A 22797-nucleotide genomic window follows, 5' to 3' on the forward strand; every position below is an offset into this window, starting at 1 on the left:
AGACTCTTTTGCGGAAGTAGTGGCGGGCCGCGAGGTGGTCCATGAACCGCCGAGAGATCGGGGGGACATTACACCGGGACCTGAAATTGATAAAGAGGTATTGGCGCGTTCAAGGACACCAAACATGTACTTTTTGGCGTCAATGTATCTGAGTGTGTTATTCTTAATTATAATTTACCCCGTTTCCTCCTATCAAGGTGAGTCGTGGCTCGGCCAAGGACACCCAGTATGTACGTATTTGCATCAATGTATCTGAGTGTGTTATTCCTAATTATAACATACCGCCATCGTGGGTCTCGGCTCGGTCAAGGACGCCCAGTATGTACGTATTGGCGTCAATGTGTATGAGTGTGTTATTCTTGATTATAACATACCTCGGTCCCTCCCGCCATGGTGGGTCTTGGCTCGGTCAAGGACACCCAGCATGTACTTGTTGGCGTCAATGTGAGAGCTGTGAAGGAATTGCTGTTCCTCTTCGTTGTCTTTGTAGAAGTTTAACAGGCCTGTAAAGGATAACAAAACGTAACAGAAAAAAGAAGATACGTTTCGCAGTATATACCATGCAATCAAGCTGATTTATCAGGAGAGCTGTTATTGGAAGAAATCCCTGGATACAAATGAAATGTTCTAATATAGGGAACATATGTATTGTGATTAAGCCTTCGTAACAGCTACTATTAACAAAATCTATCAATATACAATGTATTGCCATAGCGATATTCGTAATTCTATATATTGCAGAAGCATTATCGTCATTGAAAACCATTTATCCTATCAGTGCGGTATCCAAGGCAATACTTTTTACCACATCAGTTTTTATGCAGGAATAATTCGGTAGAACTAGGCAATTTGGTTAGACCATAACCTTATTTTGCAGAAAAAATTCTTACTCGAAAGAAATGCGTGATTTATGTCATAATTTATTTATGTATTTGTTTTCTCTTAAAGTGACACTCTTATTCAAAATCAATACGTCTACATGTATAACAAACATAAATTTTGAATGATAAAACTTTAACTACTTGCTAGATAATACATTTATGAAAAATATTAATTACTGATAACAAGATTGTAGCCGTGTATTTCAAAGCTGAAAACGCAGAAAATAATATTTTATTGGTGAGCGCTAAAAGATTTTGTGCGATCTACTATAATAATTAAAGACAAACTACTTATTTCCAGCATGACCTTCACACAAAAAGTATTACAAAAACACATGTACTAAGTTACATATTAAGCAACATACAAAACATACAATCACAATATCACAATGTCTTCTGCACCTTTCTTTCAAAATATACTCGGTCTTTTTCATAAGTACCATTGTTTTCGACATGTATTCATCCTTTTTGGTATAATAATACAATTGTATTAATTGTGATAAATCTTATTTGGGAGTAAGAGTGCATCTTTAATGTTAGTGCTTTATCGTGTGTAATTCATTTGACTTAAAAGATAAAAAAATACACGTATGATTTCTGTACAGATAAACAATATTAGCGATCATTTGGCGCATTTTTAACTTTGGAATTTATGGCCACGTGCCATTAATTAAAAAAAAAAAAAAAATGATAAAAGCTGGTAATTTTTTATCTGTACCTCAAATCAAGTCAATGGAGCTAAACATGATAATGCATTAAAATGTTTTATTTTTTTGTATCAACCTATATTGTGAGTCTTAAAGTTAATTGATTAAATGAAATAAGATAATTCACTCAAGATATTTCGAAAATTTGGGCGTGCTGTGTGGCTAAAAATAATTTTATCAACTGCAAAACTTTCCCTTCGCGTCAATATAAATATCTATGATCTCAATGTCATGCACAAGATGTTCGTGCATAAAGATTAAAACATCCTACCATAAGCTCTGTTCTCCGGATCTTTCCGTGGCTCCACCGGAAACGACCGATAATTGTCTCGGGCACTACTCAGAAACACAATAAAATAGTTCTCCAGCGGAATTTCTTTCATCCTCTGAATATTTCCTTCCATTTCGATACAGACAATATCCTCATTCCTCAGTTTGATATTCGGCGACCGACTTCCCGGGACTTCAAACAATCCTTCCTTAGCGCGCCGCCTAAGGGCCTTTTTCACAAAGCGCCGCTCAACAATTTCAACGAAGACTTTGACCAATCCTACATGAAGAAGTCCCTTATCCATGAAGGTGAGAATGTTACATACAAACGCATCCTCGATGTAGATTTCGTACTCCTCGATAACGGCAGCACGGTTCTTGCGAAGATTCTTCTTTTTGACTTTGCCTATCGCGATCCTGCAACAAAAATCATTGAATTACAGTCAAACCTGGTTGAACGGTCACCTGCTTTAAAAGACCACCTGCCTTCGGGCCACTCCAAAGTCCCCCCGAACGATTTTGTTTTACAAAGTTGTTCAGGCATACAACGCTCATCAAAACATCTCGTTAAATGAAAGTCCAATATATTTTTAAAGTTAAGCAGTCTTGTGTAGGGGGATACAAAATAACTGTACGTTTGTTATACACAGGTGAGGCCATCTTATATACAAGCGCATGACAACAGTTTCTTGTAGAAGGACACAACATTGTCGTACCCTTATTATAATATATTCGTGTTTATCCGGAAGGTATAACAACTGTGTGTAGAAGTGCACAACAAGGTTATACAATTGTTGATATTCAACCCTCCAACCTACCCACTAAGTGCAAGGTGTAACAATAGTGTAGAAAGATCGTTGATATTCTACCATCTAACATACCCGCTGAAGCTCTGTATCTAAAAGGTGTAGCAATTATGTGTAGAGGGACACAACAAGATTGCACAATTGTTGATATTCTAACCTTCAACCTACCCACTATCTTGAAGGTATAACAATAGTGTGTAGAGGGGCACACCAATATTGTTGATATTATACCAACAAACCTACCCACTGAAACTCTGTATCTGAAAGGTGTAGCAATTCTGTGTGGAGGGACACAACAAGATTGCACAATTGTTGATATTCTAACCTTCAACCTACCCACTATCTTGAAGGTATAACAATAGTGTGTAGAGGGGCACACCAATATTGTTGATATTATACCAATAAACCTACCCACTGAAACTCTGTATCTGAAAGGTGTAGCAATTCTGTGTGGAGGGACACAACATGGCAGTCTTTTTCGGGATAAGCTCCAGTTCCCCATCGTCACGTGACCGGAATATCACGAGCTCAGACTCACAGTCGTCTGAAATGAAACATATGTTTGAAGAAAGTATTTCAATGATTCGGGACCATCCAGCTATGCACAATCTTGAACGGATTCATAAAACGTCAAGAAAACCTAGCAACCCATGCATAACCCGGTAATTCATATATTATTTAAGAACAGATCATACACAGCTTTCATTGTTGTGTCATACCTGATAGCAATGCACTGATGTCCGACATGCTGTGATTGGTCGTAGGACTGATTTCCTACCATTTATACAGGGGTCGTTTTCATAAAGCATCTTAGTGAGAAAAAACATAACTATTTTTTTAAAGTTGAATTCAAAGAGAACTGACATGTTGTTAAACCAAAAGTATGCAAAGAGCAAGAAAAATGTCTAAATACTATTAATACATTTCCTACATATATCGTTGGACATGTATATAAGCAGTTGCTTGTATGATGTTCAACCATCATTTTATATATATTTCCGACCTATACGTTGAATACGGATAGATGTAGATGCCTGTATAATGATCATACATAGCTTCTCATAAATTTCCTACCCATCGTTGTGGCAAATGTTTTTGCTCTTAAAATGAACTTAGCTTCCTACAAGTGTTTTCCTATCTCGTTGGGTACCGGCATATGTATTTCCTACCTATATCGTTGGGTATTGGCATATGCAGCATTACGGGTTGCTGCAATATGATGTCCTCGTCGTGATATACTTTAAGTATGTCCGACATCGCCAAGATATTCCGGCACAGAGTGGGACACTGCTCCTTGTAGTCAAACATCCTTTGGCGGTTTAGCTGGATCAACTGTATGGTATAGAAGAAAAGGTTAGTTAATTATGTGTTATTTTTGAATGTGTGGAAACGACTTTTATCGACATGTACACAATAAAACATATATGCTTCACCCTTAAGACCTACCTTCAGTGTGACCTCACGGCCCAATACAAATGAATCGACCCAGTCACGTACGCCAATAATCATAATAAAGTGCAAAAATATTTGGCTCTAATTGAAGTGTTTGTAGCAATGAATTATGAGTATGGTAATAGGTTATTCTTAAAATACGTTATCACGTCACCTCAACATTGCTTCTATTTTCATTGGCAGTTATGGAGTTATTGCACTAGGCCGACGGTCAGCCCCAGTATAAAGATATGAATCGGACGTAGTAGAAAGTTATGTACATATTTTCGACCAATGGGGTCCCATGTTGGTTTTTGATATTAATACCGCATACCTCTTGAGTCTATGCCTCATCCTTAAGACCTACCTTAAATCCCATATGTGAAGGATGTGCCAAGCAGTCCTCCGGGAAGCTGACGCGTATTCGGTCATCCTCTGGACAAATGTACGTGGTTCCTGCTGGGACGATCTCTCGGATCTGTGACATGTATTCAAGCGTGGCCACAAACGCGGTGTGGAACTTGGCGGAAAATTCAATCATGTCCTCCTGTTGGAGTAAAGGCGAGTTATTTTCATGTAAGAATATTTAGGAAATTTCTCAAGTACCAAACACTGGCGGGTCCAGGGGTGCACCCGCCCCCCAACCCCCCTTCTAAAATCGTCCAAGTTTACTTCTTATTTCAATTAAGAGAAAAAAGGTAATAATATACGCCCAAAATGCACCATTTCGGATAAGATATTGTTATTTATTTTTTTGTGGGAATACCCGCAACCTCTACCACCAATTTAAACCAAATAAATTTTGGTTCTGAGGGAGAGGCGCAAGTCAAAAGGTTACACCCCTAAGTTACGCCCCCTTAATGTCGAATCCTGGAACCGCACTTGCCATATATCACATTTTCCCAAATTACTTTCTAATAAATCATGATTTTATACACCAAAGCATAGTTTTCTGAACAAATAGTGAGCTTAGCTTTAGCCTTATATGGGAGTTGAGAAATTAAAAAAAAAAATGAGATATGGTTATCATTTTATTTCTTGAAAGGTTCAGGCTCTTGAAAAATAACTTTTGTTCGTTTAACTTTAATTCGTTATACGAAACAGCCAACATTGCAATTACATGGTGTCAGTCTATACCACTACAGTTGTTTATAGACATATAAGACCCCTTTGTAAATGTATCTTTGAAAAGTGCATCCACTATTGAGCGTTGTACCTGCGGAGGAGCGGGCTTCACTTTCTTCTGGCCTTTCGCGGACTTCATGTTTACCTTGGCCACGCCCTCTGGAAGGTCACACTCGTTGGCGGGCTTTCCAAGCTGGTGTAAAGAAAGATTGAATACCGTATAATTGATTCCTATATTATTCAATATGGATGTACATGGCACTTTCAAGGTCGATATTGCGCCTGTCTGTTGGTCTGCAAGGTCGGTATTCGTAAAACAACAGTCATGATTTTAGTGGTTTTCCTTATTAAATATCTCACTGGTCATATGACGTAGTTAATTGATAACTTCTGAAATTTTAACTGACTTTATTTAAAATACCAACCTTTATGTATAAAAAATGTTCACTTCCTTTAATTTGATAAAAAAAATCATTACTTAATGAAGTGACTTATGATGTTTGAAGCAAAGCAAACTGGAGGCATGTAGGTTAATACGACTTTATACAATAAAGTAATAGTTAGATGACATGAATTAAAATCTTAATGATTAAGAATCTGCGGAGTAAGCGAAGCGAACGAGCCCTTCTTTATCATTAAACTTTTAATTCAGGTCATCTTACTGAATACGACCTCATTGTCTGACACACTGTCAACAGGGATTATGTATCGGATGATTGGCAGTGGGCGGACTTTAAAACATCCACGAAAGTTGAAATTCTTAGTGGTTAAGCCTATCTGCAACTTCATTGGCCGTAAATGTAGGTTCAGTTCTGATATTACTTAAGCTGCTAGAGAAACGAACGTGAAACTCTATGAACATTTTCCAGCTACACAATCATGGCTCGCGAAACTTAAAGTCGACGCGAATGCTGATAGATATCTTTACAACTATTCGTCCCTCCGACGACTCGTTTTTAAGGCATGTCGTAAAATTCGTCTCAAAATCGTCGCAAAGGAATGCAAAAGGTCAAAAATAGCAGAAAAGAATTGGATTAGAATACAACCTACAATTGAAATGCAGATAGGCAATCATTAAGTACTAGACTTAATCATTAAGAATTCCAACTTTCGCGGGTGTTTAAAGGTCCGCCTACTGTCACTTATCCGAAACAAACCCCCTGCATCAGAGTTTGCTTTGACAATGTATCAGCCAATGTTGTATTCTAAGTCAGTTAGATGACCTGAATAAATATCGTATACGCTCACTCCGCCCATTCTTAATCATAAAGAATTTACTTCATGTCATCTAACTATTACTTAAACAACAAACGTTAACTGACCACTCGTATTCCGGGCGTATCGTACCACTCTTCACCAATCTTCAACTTGATCTTGATCATCGCACCGGACGGGAACAACGCTCCGGAGAACGGCATGCGTATCGTAACCTGTCAAAAGATAATAAGTTCAGAAGCTATTTTTGGACTGCTGTATTTTCCACTATCCGGTCATCATTTGCACCTGACGAACCGGTTTGCATTATACTCGCTTAGTCAAGCGCAGCTGCGTGCACAGGTGCTCGTCACATTGCCTCGATACAGTAATATATATATATATACATATATATATATATATATATATATATATATATATATATATATATATATATATATATATATATATATATATATATATATATATATATATATATATATATTTAAACATTTATATTTTTTGTTTTTTAACAAAATAAAAAAAAATATTAAAAATATTTTTTATATGTATATTACTGTATCCAGGCAATGTGACGAGCATCTGTGGCTGTGTGTGTAATTTCTTTCTTGTCGTAGACATGGGAAGTTCATTAAAATAATTGTTGGCGCTGTAGAATTAAAACGATCGTTAGCCAAGATTTAATGAACAGAATTGCTCTCAGAATAATGAAACATCGCACTCCGCTGTCAACTGTTATTTGGATTTATTTCTTGTTTAAGAACCAATGTCTTGTTTAAATGTTCTATAGATTTAACCTATTTGCTGTTTTCATTTATTTGTCTCTATGTCTCTGCCTCTTTCGACTCGGAGACTACCGTAAAGGAATGTATGGTCACGTAAAGTTCTGGCGCGAAGCCTCCATTTACGTTCAAAGCGGAAAGATGTGAAATTGTGTGAAAATGAGAATTATTATGGATGCAATAAAATGATAATGAATTCTTGCAAGTAAAACGAAAAATCATATTCAGTGACGTTCTAACAAAGACTGCCAACGTATTGTAAAGTTAAAATTACCGAGGTGTGTTTTCTTATCTAATAACCGTTAAGGCATCGTTCACTTCTCTGAAATGACTTTGAAATTCGTTGTGCATACACAACATTTTACGCCATTCTTGCAATAAAAGATAAACGGAAAAAAGAGTATAATTAGGTTGATCGCTTAACTTAAAACAATGTTTGGGGGACTTTTCTCCGACTAAAGACTTAAATTTCTGACATGTATGTTTCTGTGCTGATAAATGTTCAAAATTAACAAATGTGCAATATGTTAATTTTTGTCTTTTGTCTCTGCATCAATCTTCTTACCTTGTAAAATTGTTTTTTTGATAAAGCCCGATTTTTTTTTCAATTCTTTCTGCCTTTAATGTTAAGCGTAACATAAATACAAGGGGAGAAACTCTATTATTTTTTTCTACCGTCCCAATCCTTATAATTGAACATATTATTATATGCACATGATGTGTTTATTCCGGATAGGCATGGAAAGAAACATCGAATATCCACGCAAAGAAATCTAGTATGCAGCAGAACATCAGTTTTAAGTTTACAATCCAATATTGAATATCTTCAGCAAATTTTTCATTCTTTTCACTACGAAATACGATTTAATCATTTTACACAGCTAATGAAGTGCGTGCGCATGAGATACACAAGTAAACTCGAGTACACTAGCCTTGCCTTTAGCTGACATAAAAAGACTCTTAGCATACATACAGACCTCGGAAATGCATGCAAACTTGCCATGTACGATTTCTATTTATTATAGAAAAGAAGAAATCAGCTTTAAAAATATATTGTTTGGTTATTTCGTTGAAAGAGCTTTATAGTAAAATTAGCAGCGGCAAATTGGACAAACCCTCGATAGCCATTGACCCACATAATTGCAAACGCCATGTCTACAATATACAAACAGCTTTAGAATACCCATCTAAATCAAAGGCTAATACTTTTTGCGAGGGGTTGAATGTAGCCCCGCTCTGCATAAATACATCTGATACGAAGGAAGATCCCTCATCCAGTTCAAGACCGGAAAGCACGAGAGGGCGTTTCTCTATCGGGCACCTGCTAACGTCACTGTGTGCAACTTCGCCTAATACGTCAGTGGGCTCCGTGGCGATCACGCTCTCGCCGAGCTCTAGAAGCTCAACGATACTGAAAAAACACAGGTTATTTTTTAATAGAATGAAGCAGAAAGTGTATAATTTAGGATGCAGACGGAGTAGGAAGTTCATTCTTGTGTATGTTACTACAACTTTCACTAGGGGTTAGACACTCTATAATTTGAACTCTATGTCAAAATATGTCGATTTTGGTGTCCCACTGTTGTATTTGATCGTCGTTGCCCTATTTACATATGATGTACGATAAAGTACTAGTATAATTTATTAGCTTTTACATTATAACGTATTTCAAATACAGTCAGACCTGGTCGTAAGGACACCTGTTTGTAATGACCACCTCCATTATCCGGCCATTCCAAACTTGTCCTACACGATTTCGCCATATAAAGATCATGTATTAAACCGACTTGAAGCATTTGGTCAAAGATACCTTGAGGTTTTTCCTATGACGAAGAAGATATCTGTACACAGGCTGCCTATCTTTTCAATGGTGTCCACATATTCCTCGTAGTCACATCTACTGGAGCCAAACAGAAACAGAAATGTTATATTGAAATACTATATGAAGACTTTTAAGTGATAATTTCGCTTTCCTTGCAGATTATTGTCTAATCAGACGCTAGATTTACAATGGATAGAAGAGTTTGTTTTATCTGGATTGTCATGTCAAAAATAGAAGCTTCACCACTTTATTTTTCAATTCCTCTATCTTAGTAAATTCAATTATCATGTCCGACAACTCTTGCACATTGTACTCACAGTCGCCCATCCTTAACCATGGCGTGCATCAGGTCGATGGTAGAAGAAATGCTGGTCTGTACGGTCCGCCGTCTGGTAGATATTGTCTCCGAATCGAACCTTAATCGGGAAAGAATAATCGGCGATATAACCGTAAGGTATGTGTAATTTGCAAGGCGGGTGGAGTAAATCTGTCACCGGTCCGAAATCCCATTCGAGTCGTATATGATTAAGAAGATCATTTTTTTTTTAACCAACGTCGTCGAGGTGAAATCACCTCCGGGTCGAACCTGCATTTTTAGGGAAATACCTCTTTTTAATTATTATCGACCAATATATACATATCAAAGCATTCGAAAGAATCGGCGGAGTATTGATATTTTGAAAGTTTCAAAAACGTTGTCTTTAAAATGACTTCAAATCATATGATGGACAATAAAAACCACCAAGAAAACAAACTCATAAACATGCAAGTAACTCTTGGCGCAGTGTGTAGAACGGCGTGACTTTGATCAGATTCAAAATGATGGAACGTTTCATTTCTAAGTTGCGAAGTTTATTGAAGTATATAAAGACCAGTTGTCACTGTACCGATCGCACTTACATGTGTATAAATATACAAAACAAAACATTAATGCATGTAAGTTTTGCACAGCCGTTATAAACATAATGTAATGCATAAGCTGATTGACAGCTTAAAAAGCCATTTAAAGAGTTCAGTGGGTCAATTAGTTTTACTTCTATATAATTCCATATCGTAACACTTACTTAAGTCTCTTAAGTAGAACTTTGGTGCTCTTCATGAGGTTCAGCATGGCTGTTAGGAAACTGTTGTAGATAGACTTCATTTCATTCACGTCTTCCTCGCCGAGGCCCGGGCAGTGGTACCGACAGTGAATGCTGATGCTGTAGAATAATCCATGGACGGGCCTCATAAGGGGGACTATGTTGAGACCAAACCTGAAATATTAAGGGATTGAGTTTAAACATTATATATTTTACAACGATTGTGAAGAAAGCTATGATAGCTTATACTAAGTCACTCTCGTTGGCACGATGTTGCGCGAGAGTGTGGTCTTGTGTTGTGGGGGAAACCGGAGTACTCGGAGAAACCCCACTTGTCCAGCTTTGTGACCACTAACCAAACTCACATGCGCCCAGGCCGGGAATCGAACCCGAGGGTCGCCTTGGTGAGAAGCGAGTGCGCTAACCACTGCGCTAACCGGACAACCAAGGGGCGTATTTGTTGACCAAACAAGTATCAGAAATGGTTTTATGTGTTTAGGCGGTTTGGAAACCATTTTTTAATGATTTGCTTCAATTAACAAATATATGGTTTTGTGTACAGTTTCAACAGCATGGTGGAACTTCTGCATGTCGCCATTACTTCTGAATTGCTTCAAAACAATGATATCACAGATGGTCGTTTTGCCTGCTCTAACTAAATGATGTTTCAACACACGTTTGATTACTGTCCGCCATGTTTTTTTTATCAAACTGAACTAGTTTTCGGATGGAACGAACCTTAGGAGGTGGTTTCGATTGCTTCAAAAACCAGTTACGAGTTTTGTAAACAAACGATAAAACTGGTTTTCATTTTATTTGAAACTGTTACAATAAATTCACAGTAAGTATATCTAAACTCGGTCAGTGGTTTAAGTATGATATCCCATGAACTGCATTGGTGGAGGTACAGTAGGATGTAGCCACAATAATGCGCGTATAGGACACTTTTTTAACATTTGGATATTCATTTTGTTCCCTTAACACAAAAATCGTCAAAAACTCTGAAGCGGCTGTTTATATCGACTAAGTAGTTTGGGGACGCAGGGCTCGATTTTTTTAGATTGTTTAAACGAGTTATCAGAACGCCCGGATCATTTAGTTATAGATAAATATTCATAAATATTAATAGGGTAGAGACCTTGACTACTGTAACACATATAGCCAATAATCAGAATAATCGAGAGCAAAATCTCTAATCCACGAGACAATTAATCGTACAAGCGTGGTAATAAAGCAAGTACACCGACATATATTTTTTAAATAACTTTGAGGTCGTCGCAATAATGTATTTTAGTCGTGACTGTAATAATGTTAAAACTGCAGAGACCTCACATATGGCAACGTTCTGGTTGTTTTTCATTTCTCCAACACCATGTTCATTTTCAATAATAGCTAAAAATCAGTTTGCTCAAATAAGTCCCATCATAATAAAACTAAGATAATTTCAATTTACGACTTAAACGACTAAGGTGTGTAATGTATTGTAAACTATTGATTACACTTATTTATTGACAGTAAATAAAAACGCACTGCTCACAGCATATAAAAGAAATAAGCAACATGATGAAGTGCTTCATGGTTGTTTATTGTCTTAATGAACTATGATTGTTTTTCGAACCAAATCAATATAGTAAACCGTTTCGACAGCAAATATGACGTTAATGATTGCATTAGAATTAAATTATAGCATATACCTTTGAAGGAATATGGACATGACCTCGCCAAACACAGAAGCAATGTCAGTACCTAGCTCCATCATCTCGCCCATCACCCGGTGACCGTACCTGCAACATAACAAACACCGTTAATCCGAAATTATCGCTATTTCGAAGTTAGTTGGTCATTTCAGTTGGTCCCGATTTTATCTCTTCTTTGTTTATTTTTTTTTTTCATCAATGGTCCGAAATCTGTATAACGAAATTATCACATTTCGAAGTCAAACTTACGGACTATATTACGATAATGTCTTCAGATTGACAGTGTTAAAATGTTTAAACTTTATTTAAGCTTGGTTGTAAAGACAACTTCAAGATGATATGAATAAGTCTGGAGTCCGTTTCCTAGGTAGAAACGAGTACATGTGTCCCTTCGAGAAGCTAAGAGAAAGTTCCCTTGACGGGATCAAACTCTTGGGTAAGAGGCGGACCCTTTTACCAAAAGAGCCCTGTATGACTTGACCACTTGCACCCTCCATGAACGCAAACGCTTGAAATACACAATTCACATTTACGTCTTCATTTTATTAACATCCCGCCGTTAGTAAGTGTACAATTGAGATAAGACTTGCTGACCATTATCTATTAAACAGTGTTTGTGTGAAGCTGACCATTGCTACGTCTGCTTTTATGTTGATACTGCCAAGTATGGTTTTGTTCAAAGCAAAATGTCTGCACATTAATCTGAGATATGATGGATGATAACAGAAACGTGTATAGGAGGTTCATAAAGAGTAAGACCAATACACAGCCGTGTGCAACCGACCCGATTGGTCAGTGGCAGAGCGCTCGCCTCGGATGCGGAAGGTCGGCGATTCAAACCACGGCCGCGTCCAATCGGAATATGTTAAATATGATAACTCCCTTGCCTGGCGCTCGGCATTTTGGTTCTACTGGTGAAATGGTGTACACGGTACTGGTTAAACCTAGGAAGGTTATATCCTGTGCATCGGTGCCTTACACAAGCAAGTTATCTAGGGTATCGTAACCGGATCTCTTGTATCTCACTCTGTATCTTAACGTATTCTCTGGATTTGACTGGTTATTTCTGTCTCTTCTATCTCATGTCAATTATGGCATTTTAACCCAATTTAAGTCATGATGGAGTCACGACGGGGGTCAAGCCATGATGCAGCAAATAGGCGCGGGAAGACCTTAATACACTCAAATAAACAAGTATGTGAATGTGTTAATACGTCGGATTTGTGAGTGTGTCAATGCCCCGGATTTGTGAGTGTGCCAATACCCCGGATTTGTGAGTGTGCCAATACCTCGGATGTGTGATCGCGTCGTTGACTGCGTGCAGGAACTTTTGACGTCCTTGACGTGTCATATTATAATTGAATATAAGATAGTAAACAGCAATTTAAACTGAAGAGTTATTTACTTTTCTTTGAGTACGTCCTCAACCTTGGTCCAAATCTCCACGACGGTATGCAGAAACAGTTGGAGGCTGTTGATGTCTTTAGCGTGGCTTAACACGTCTTCATCCGTGTACCTGAAAGAAAACAGTTTGTAAGGTTTAACTAAGCTCAATTGTAAAGACAACTTTAAAGTGTTAATTTGACATTTTTATTGAAAATGGATAACAACTTGTCTCCCTCTTTCTATCCGCCTCTCCGTTTAATGATCCACCACAATTGTTGTTTCTACCAATAACCATGTAAATATACTGTCTTTAACAAACAAAAACATTACTGACTGTCAATGCAGGGGCCACAGGTTCGATTCCCAGCCGCACCACTAAAAAAACACTAATCGTCCTCCGGGAGGGACGATAAATGGGGGTCCCGTGTGACAGTGCTATTCACTGGTGCACGTTAAAGAATCAGGGTAGCCCTAACCAGGGTTACATTCAGTCTGTGGACTATGCTACAACTAACAATCTTATCGGAGCACTCGCTGATTAGCAACGCCCGAGTGCGAGTACAAATAAGGTTACACCACACCATCACCAAGAAAACATTAACGGTCATGTATTTTCACCCTTAATCACACACCTTTCCTCTTATTCTACCGCTGAGGTCTGACGCTTTATTGATACGACTAGGAATTGACTGTACCCCTTGAAATGAAGATATCGTTACGGACAATTCACGAATCCAATCACTTACACATCCTTTTCCCTTATGAGCATGCGTATCCGACTGCTGAGGTCCACTGCCTCCTTGATGATCCGCCGTAGTTTCTCAATGTCGTCCTCCGTCATAGCCCTACAAGTAAGAACATTTTAAACGTTAAATATAGTTCCTTTGTGATAAACAGTCATTTAGTTAAATGCATTGATTTTTTTTGGCATTTAAAAAAAAATGTTTCCTGCAGGTTAGCACATTTCAAATTCGCACGATTTATAGATTTTCATACATAAGGATTATGAGGTCATCTTATCAAAAAGCGTACGACAAAATAAAGTAAGATCACGAATTTCAGTTTGATATGAAGTGAGTGTCACATATTAAATTGAGCGTTTTACTTCCCAAACCAAATAAACCCAGCCATAACGTTTGAATTTGATAATTTAATTATTAAGATATATCGATTTAAAAAAATAAATGATCGTACGAAACGTGAGTTGATATGATGCCCCCTAAATGTATATTACATGGCCCGTAGTAAAACAACATTCGGAACGCCTCGGCCATTTTCCATTGAAAACAGCCTCCAATGTACACCAGTACATCAGTAGAAGTAGTTCGTTAAAACTTAATAATAGTATTAATTATTATCAGTGTTTTAACGTGTATTTTGTATAACTATGTTTAACTTGATTGCAGTGAAGTGTATAATTGCATAAATTATTAACATTCCAAAGACCAATGTCATAAAGTTTAACGCTAAATTGAAATTACTTCGCGATCTACTTGCAGCGTAGTTAAACTGTAAAGATTTCTGACATTGTAAACCGTCCATAAAAATCTAGAATGGAAAATGGTCGAGGAATTCCGAATGGTAAAACAAATAGTGGAGATATTTCTCCAACCGGACATGGATTTTCGGGTTATTCAATTTTTATTTAAGTAAGATATCACCAAACTTGGCATTCTTTATTATTCTTGTTCTCTTCAGTATGTATGTGTTCTTAAATTTTTGATTTCATGAAGGCAAAAAATAATTAAGACTGAAATGAATGATCCGCATACAGGGAAGGGCGTAACTGCTGATATGGTATATGATACTATCGTAATAAGCTGTGTGAAGTTAGCTAAACATACGACATTGGACATTGGACATTCAAAATCGAATGTTGTGCTGGCACGACATTGGACATTGGACATTCAAAAACGATTGTCGTGCCGGCACGACATTGGACATTGGACATTCAAAATCGAATGTTGAGCTGGCACGACATTGGACATTGGACATTCAAAAGTGAAAGTCGTGCTAGCGCGACATTGGACATTGGACATTCAAAATCGAATGTTGTGCTGGCACGACATTGGACATTGGACATTCAAAAGTGAAAGTCGTGCTAGCACGACATTGGACATTGGACATTCAAAATCGAATGTTGTGCTGGCACGACATTGGACATTGGACATTCAAAAGTGAAAGTCGTGCTAGCACGACATTGGACATTGGACATTCAAAATCGAATGTTGTGCTGGCACGACATTGGACATTGGACATTCAAAAGTGAAAGTCGTGCTAGCACGACATTGGACATTGGACATTCAAAATCGAATGTTGTGCTGGCACGACATTGGACATTGGACATTCAAAAACGATTGTCGTGCCGGCACGACATTGGACATTGGACATTCATAACCGAATGTTGTGCTGGCACGACATTGGACATTGGACATTCAAAAGTGAAAGTCGTGCTAGCACGACATTGGACATTGGACATTCAAAATCGAATGTTGTGCTAGCACGACATTGGACATTGGACATTCGAAAGTGAAAGTCGTGCTAGCACGACATTGGACATTGGACATTCAAAATCGAATGTTGTGCTGGCACGACATTGGACATTGGACATTCAAAAGTGAAAGTCGTGCTAGCACGACATTGGACATTGGACATTCAAAATCGAATGTTGTGCTGGCACGACATTGGACATTGGACATTCAAAAGTGAAAGTCGTGCTAGCACGACATTGGACATTCATAATCGAATGTTGTGCTAGCACGACATTGGACATTGGACATTCAAAAACGAGTGTCGTGCCGGCACGACATTGGACATTGGACATTCATAATCGAATGTTGTGCTGGCACGACATCGGACATTGGACATTCAAAACTGAAAGTCGTGCTAGCACGACATTGGACATTGGACATTCAAAATCGAAAGAGCACGACATTGGGCATTCAAAATAATATGTCGTGCTGGCTAGTTGTCTTGGTAATAAATATAAATTTTGGACCCATGATAGACAGAGACTTCGAATGATCCTTTAAGATAGATTTGAGCAGTTCACGCGTCCATTAGCTGAATAATATGTGGCCAGTATTGTAGTCGAATTGAACTGCTTGTTTTATATTTGAACATTTATTGAGTGCGACATTTATAAAATGTTGCAGATGTTAGCCCCAATAAATTGAAATCCAAATTGTACATATAGTCATTGTATACATAAAGGCAGTAGATATATCACTGTACATAATGATCCTTTACAATTGTAATTGTATAACCTCAATATGAATTATTGTTTGGTGGGACGCAATTTTGCAATCGATTGTGTTTTCTATTACTCATAAATTGTGTTGATTGCTTTAATTGTTGATATACAACATATGCCTTATTTCAATTTGGATATTTTTAATCCATCAAAGGTGGGCACCCTGCTGAGAGCCGGAATATGTTCAGTAAAGGTGTTATATTTTTATTGCTCAATATAATCCGCAGAAACAATAGCGCTTTAACTAGCTCTTTCATTTCACATTTTATTACTTTTATAATCATCAAAGATTTTTGTTTGAAAAATAATTTATACAAGGTATGCATACTTTTGGTGACCAATCAAAAAACCTACTATTAAAAAGGAATCGGCCATTTTGTGAACAGATCTAAGTAAACCTCAGAGAATGAATCCACGACCATTCATAAGTATATTCATTTGAATCTTTCTCTGCATCATATATATCTGAATCATGCTTAAGTTTCAAATATTGCGATGGAATCGTCATGACAATGCTCTCTTGGTGTTAATAAATTTTATAATGGTTCATTGCTTTGTGATCTCTGACCCTTTTCAAATAATTTCAAGACAATATCTCAAACAAACAAAAAATCCGAATATTGCATGGCATCAAAATTAATTTCAAGTCGGTAAAAAAAACATTCATTTATAAAACATGTCATACATTGATTTGAATGTGCTAACTGCTAGCACGACTTTCACTTTTGAATGTCCAATGTCCCATGTCGTGCCAGCACAACATTCGATTTTTAATGTCCAATGTCCAATGTCGTGCCAGCACAACATTCGATTTTGAATGTCCAATGTCCAATGTCGTATGTTAAGCTTACTTCACACAGCTATCGTAATATTAGTTTTTTGACCTTTCAATTTAAGCGCGACGTTTCATATGCTGGTGGACGTGCCTTTATGGTATTTTTTTCTCTGTCGATTGAAATACGCATCATGGATATTATAAGAAATATACTTAGTATGTATTTCGTTTATGAGTTTAAATTCGGTTATTATATACGTTAATACACCTAACTTCCACTTCAAACTCAGTCGGTTCTGGAAAGATGATTTGAATGAAATGTATCTTCACCAACAACCGTATCTATGCTACTTAAGGCAACGTACCCTTCCTTTTTCATAAGTAATCTGCTGGTTTCCCATAACCGGTCGATCTCCAACATCATCTTCGTGATGGTTGGTGGGCGCTGTATGGCTGCGACCCGGCTTAAGAACAAAATACGACATATGTAATTAAAGTGACACTTTAATTCAAAATCATTCAGAATCATACCTTACTTGTGATTCTCAAAAATTGATATTTGTCTGTTTAAAGTGACATTCTTATTCAAAATCAATACATACACATGTATGACAAACATTAATTTTGACTGATAACTACTAACTAAATAATGCATTTATAGAAAATATTAATTACTGATAACAAGATAATGTAACCGTGTATTTAATAGCAGAAAGCGCAAAAACATTAAATTATTGGTGAATGCTAAAATATATACTGTGGTCTACTATAGTCTTATAAGGCAGAAATACCGTGTTTTATACTCATTTCTTTCAAATCAAACTCGATATCCTTCATAAGAACCATTGTTTTCGACATTTATTCATCCTTTTTGGAATTTTGACACAATATTAATAATTGTGGTAAATCTTATTTGGGAGTAAGAGTGCATCTTTACAAATGTGGTGTCTAAAATGACTTCAATCGCAAAGAGCACATCTGAATTCAGTAGAAGCACGCAGAGTGACATGTCAAGCGTTAGTCAAAGACGAATTAAATTGTCATGAAAATATGACAATAATTATAATTAGAATACAACCTTCATTCTCCGCCTATGGAATTTCAGATATGTATTCATTAAAGTGACACTCTTATTCAAAATTAATACTTACACATGTAAAACAAACATAACTTTTGAGTGATACACCCTCAACTTCTTACTAAAAATGCATTTATGGAAAATATTAATTACTATTAACAAGATTGTAACCAATGTATTTAATAGTTAAAAACGCAAAATTATTAAAAGATTGGTGAATGCTAAAAGATTAACTGTGATCTGCTATGGTCTCATAAGGTATAAAACCCTCGTGTTTATACTGGCAGGTACTTATAGACGAGTGAACCCTCGTGTTTATACTGACAGGTACTTATAGACGAGTGAACCCTCGTGTTTATACTGGCTGACAGGTACTTATAGACGAGTGAACCCTCGTGTTTATACTGGCTGACAGGTACTTATAGACGAGTGAACCCTCGTGTTTATACTGACAGGTACTTATAGACGAGTGAACCCCCGTGTTTTTACTGACAGGTACTTATAGACGAGTGAACCCTCGTGTTTATACTGACAGGTACTTATAGACGAGTGAACCCTCGTGTTTATACTGACAGGTACTTATAGACGAGTGAACCCTCGTGTTTATACTGACTGGCAGGTACTTATAGACGAGTGAACCCTCGTGTTTATACTGGCAGGTACTTATAGACGAGTGAACCCTCGTGTTTATACTGACAGGTACTTATAGACGAGTGAACCCTCGTGTTTTTACTGACAGGTACTTATAGACGAGTGAACCCTCGTGTTTATACTGGCAGGTACTTATAGACGAGTGATACCCTCGTGTTTATACTGGCAGGTACTTATAGACGAGTGATACCCTCGTGTTTATACTGACAGGTACTTATAGACGAGTGATACCCTCGTGTTTATACTGACAGGTACTTATAGACGAGTGATACCCTCGTGTTTATACTGACAGGTACTTATAGACGAGTGATACCCTCGTGTTTATACTGGCAGGTACTTATAGACGAGTGAACCCTCGTGTTTATACTGACTGACAGGTACTTATAGACGAGTGAACCCTCGTGTTTATACTGACTGACAGGTACTTATAGACGAGTGAACCCTCGTGTTTATACTGGCAGGTACTTATAGACGAGTGAACCCTCGTGTTTATACTGACAGGTACTTATAGACGAGTGAACCCTCGTGTTTATACTGACAGGTACTTATAGACGAGTGAACCCTCGTGTTTATACTCACAGGTACTTATAGACGAGTGAACCCTCGTGTTTATACTGGCAGGTACTTATAGACGAGTGAACCCTCGTGTTTATACTGGCAGGTACTTATAGACGAGTGAACCCTCGTGTTTATACTGGCAGGTACTTATAGACGAGTGAACCCTCGTGTTTATACTGGCAGGTACTTATAGACGAGTGAACCCTCGTGTTTATACTGGCAGGTACTTATAGACGAGTGAACCCTCGTGAACCCCCGTGTTTATACCGACAGGTACTTATAGACGAGTGAACCCCCGTGTTTATACCGACAGGTACTTATAGACGAGTGAACCCTCGTGTTTATACCGACAGGTACTTATAGACGAGTGAACCCCCGTGTTTATACCGACAGGTACTTATAGACGAGTGAACCCCCGTGTTTATACCGACAGGTACTTATAGACGAGTGAACCCCGTGTTTATACCGACAGGTACTTATAGACGAGTGAACCCCCGTGTTTATACTGACAGGTACTTATAGACGAGTGAACCCCCGTGTTTATACTGACAGGTACTTATAGACGAGTGAACCCCCGTGTTTATACTGACAGGTACTTATAGACGAGTGAACCCCCGTGTTTATACTGACAGGTACTTATAGACGAGTGAACCCCCGTGTTTATACTGACAGGTACTTATAGACGAGTGAACCCTCGTGTTTATACTGACAGGTACTTATAGACGAGTGAACCCTCGTGTTTATACTGACAGGTACTTATAGACGAGTGAACCCTCGTGTTCATACTGGCAGGTACTTATAGACGAGTGAACCCTCGTGTTCATACTGGCAGGTACTTATAGACGAGTGAACCCTCGTGTTCATACTGGCAGGTACTTATAGACGAGTGAACCCTCGTGTTCATACTGGCAGGTACTTATAGACGAGTGAACCCTCGTGTTTATACTGGCAGGTACTTATAGACGAGTGAACCCTCGTGTTTATACCGGCAGGTACTTATAGACGAGTGAACCCTCGTGTTTATACCGGCAGGTACTTATAGACGAGTGATACCCTCGTGTTTATACCGGCAGGTACTTATAGACGAGTGATACCCTCGTGTTTATACCGGCAGGTACTTATAGACGAGTGATACCCTCGTGTTTATACCGGCAGGTACTTATAGACGAGTGATACCCTCGTGTTTATACCGACAGGTACTTATAGACGAGTGATACCCTCGTGTTTATACCGACAGGTACTTATAGACGAGTGAACCCTCGTGTTTATACCGACAGGTACTTATAGACGAGTGAACCCTCGTGTTTATACTGACAGGTACTTATAGACGAGTGAACCCCCGTGTTTATACTGACTGACAGGTACTTATAGACGAGTGAACCCTCGTGTTTATACTGGCAGGTACTTATAGACGAGTGATACCCTCGTGTTTATACTGACAGGTACTTATAGACGAGTGAACCCTCGTGTTTATACTGACAGGTACTTATAGACGAGTGAACCCTCGTGTTTATACTGACAGGTACTTATAGACGAGTGAACCCCCGTGTTTATACTGACAGGTACTGATAGACGAGTGAACCCCCGTGTTTATACTGACAGGTACTTATAGACAAGTGAACCCTCGTGTTTATACTGACAGGTACTTATAGACAAGTGAACCCTCGTGTTTATACTGACAGTTACTTATAGACAAGTGATACAGAAGTGACTACTTGTCATAATACTGACAGTTATCTATAGACAAGTGAAGCCTTGTATTTATGCTGACAGTTAACATCCCCAGTTATTTGAAATGCCTACGATACTCATTGATAATAAACAAATACGTAAAGACAAGTGATGACATGGGATCTCAATATGAGCTTTCATTCAGATAAACGCAATATTCTGTTAACACACACCAGACATCCATTCAAATTACCTGACAATGGAATGTGTGAGAACTCTAGCGGACTTCTAACACTTCAACAACATTAGGCACGCATTTATATGTATCACTGTTTGTGATACTTCGTATTCATAAATATTGAAATAGATCACCTTAACTGAGTTCAGTTACCGCAAACAATCGCTGTTTGTTTTGTTTCCCTGTTGCATCATAGCCCAAACACTGCAAGTGGGGAACCAAGTCGCAAACACCTTTAGTTAGCGTTTACTGAACCCAGGGCATATACTGGTGAAAACGCCAAACAAGGGGGTACAGTGAATACAAGTGAATGACTAAAAATGTAAATCGACATCTATATGGGAGTGAGTAATGACCAGCAAAGTAGTGAACACTTCAATGCCACAGCACATAAAACACGGACATTAAACTACCTCCTCGCGGATGGGTTGCGTTTCTCGAGGTTTTTGAGGTTTTCTGTATCGTCAACCTCATCCTGGTCGCCTTTCCTGATCAACACAAGTACGGACATGTGAACAATGAGCAATACTTATTAGAGGTTGATTCGTGTGCGTAAACTGTCCTGTAGTCATGTATAGCACTTATTTGATAGAAATTTCTTCGTATGCAGGTTTCCTTCCTTTTCTTACATTTTGTTTTATAAGTATATGCACTAACACATTGTTAGCAGAATGGCATTGTTAACATCAACCACGTTGCTAGATAGTTAACTCGTAAATGTTATGTTGTATTGTATGAACAAGAACTCGAACGTCTATCTGGATTTTTTGTATGATAAGTGCTAAACATGAACAGCATGGGACAGGGCGCACATGAACCAACCAGAGATACAATTATTTATATTTGTTTTCTACCTGAAAACACTCGCTTTCCTCCATAGCTGTCGGGTCTTTAAGCTATGAAACACAATCTCCGGTGGTTTTTCTCGACTCTGCTCGCGTAGGGACTTCTTCTGTCGACTATGTCGGGGCTGGATCAGCAGGGACGCCATGGCTTGCGGACGGGTATCACTCTGGTGACAGCACTGTCTTATACGCGCGGCCTAAGGACTTGTTTATAGTGCTACAAAACCACACTGGCTACCTGCTTGTCTAGCAATGTTCCGGATGCTTAGTTTTGTTGACATATATAAATGCATGCATATGTTAAACATAAATTAAAAAATCTCGATAATTTTGTTAATAAACTCCAACAATTTTTACAACCAATATCCCTATTACCACACATAAGTAACGAAGAGGAGAAATGAAAATAATGTATAAGGATTCATTCATATTTTCTGTGCGTTCATGCAGTTATTAAATGAACACTCGGCTGCGATTTTGCAAATTTAAAAAAAAAGATTTTGTAAAATCATAAAATCATACTG

The 22797-nt window shown here is 38.0% G+C and overlaps 1 protein-coding gene across 1 annotated transcript in view; it reads right to left on the bottom strand.

Annotated features, from left to right (window-relative positions):
- The window catches only part of LOC128235830 (uncharacterized), a 23772-nt gene extending 1353 nt beyond the window's left edge, over positions 1 to 22419 (bottom strand). Inside the window, exons 1-18 of the mRNA XM_052950627.1 lie at positions 22283 to 22419; positions 21842 to 21916; positions 17598 to 17696; positions 13951 to 14049; positions 13224 to 13334; positions 11816 to 11905; positions 10104 to 10295; positions 9357 to 9455; positions 9028 to 9114; positions 8424 to 8628; positions 6543 to 6650; positions 5312 to 5413; positions 4463 to 4642; positions 3834 to 3996; positions 3076 to 3208; positions 1860 to 2275; positions 375 to 503; positions 1 to 80 (exon numbers count right to left, since the gene is read on the bottom strand). The exon at positions 1 to 80 is cut by the window's left edge and continues 22 nt beyond it. Coding sequence (XP_052806587.1) covers positions 1 to 80; positions 375 to 503; positions 1860 to 2275; positions 3076 to 3208; positions 3834 to 3996; positions 4463 to 4642; positions 5312 to 5413; positions 6543 to 6650; positions 8424 to 8628; positions 9028 to 9114; positions 9357 to 9455; positions 10104 to 10295; positions 11816 to 11905; positions 13224 to 13334; positions 13951 to 14049; positions 17598 to 17696; positions 21842 to 21916; positions 22283 to 22419 — 2505 coding nt within the window. The remainder of the gene's footprint in view (positions 81 to 374; positions 504 to 1859; positions 2276 to 3075; positions 3209 to 3833; positions 3997 to 4462; positions 4643 to 5311; positions 5414 to 6542; positions 6651 to 8423; positions 8629 to 9027; positions 9115 to 9356; positions 9456 to 10103; positions 10296 to 11815; positions 11906 to 13223; positions 13335 to 13950; positions 14050 to 17597; positions 17697 to 21841; positions 21917 to 22282) is intronic.
- Between the last annotated feature and the right edge of the window lie 378 nt (positions 22420 to 22797).

Source organism: Mya arenaria, chromosome 1 (assembly GCF_026914265.1).
Source record: "Mya arenaria isolate MELC-2E11 chromosome 1, ASM2691426v1".
In the NCBI taxonomy this organism is placed as follows: domain Eukaryota; kingdom Metazoa; phylum Mollusca; class Bivalvia; order Myida; family Myidae; genus Mya; species Mya arenaria.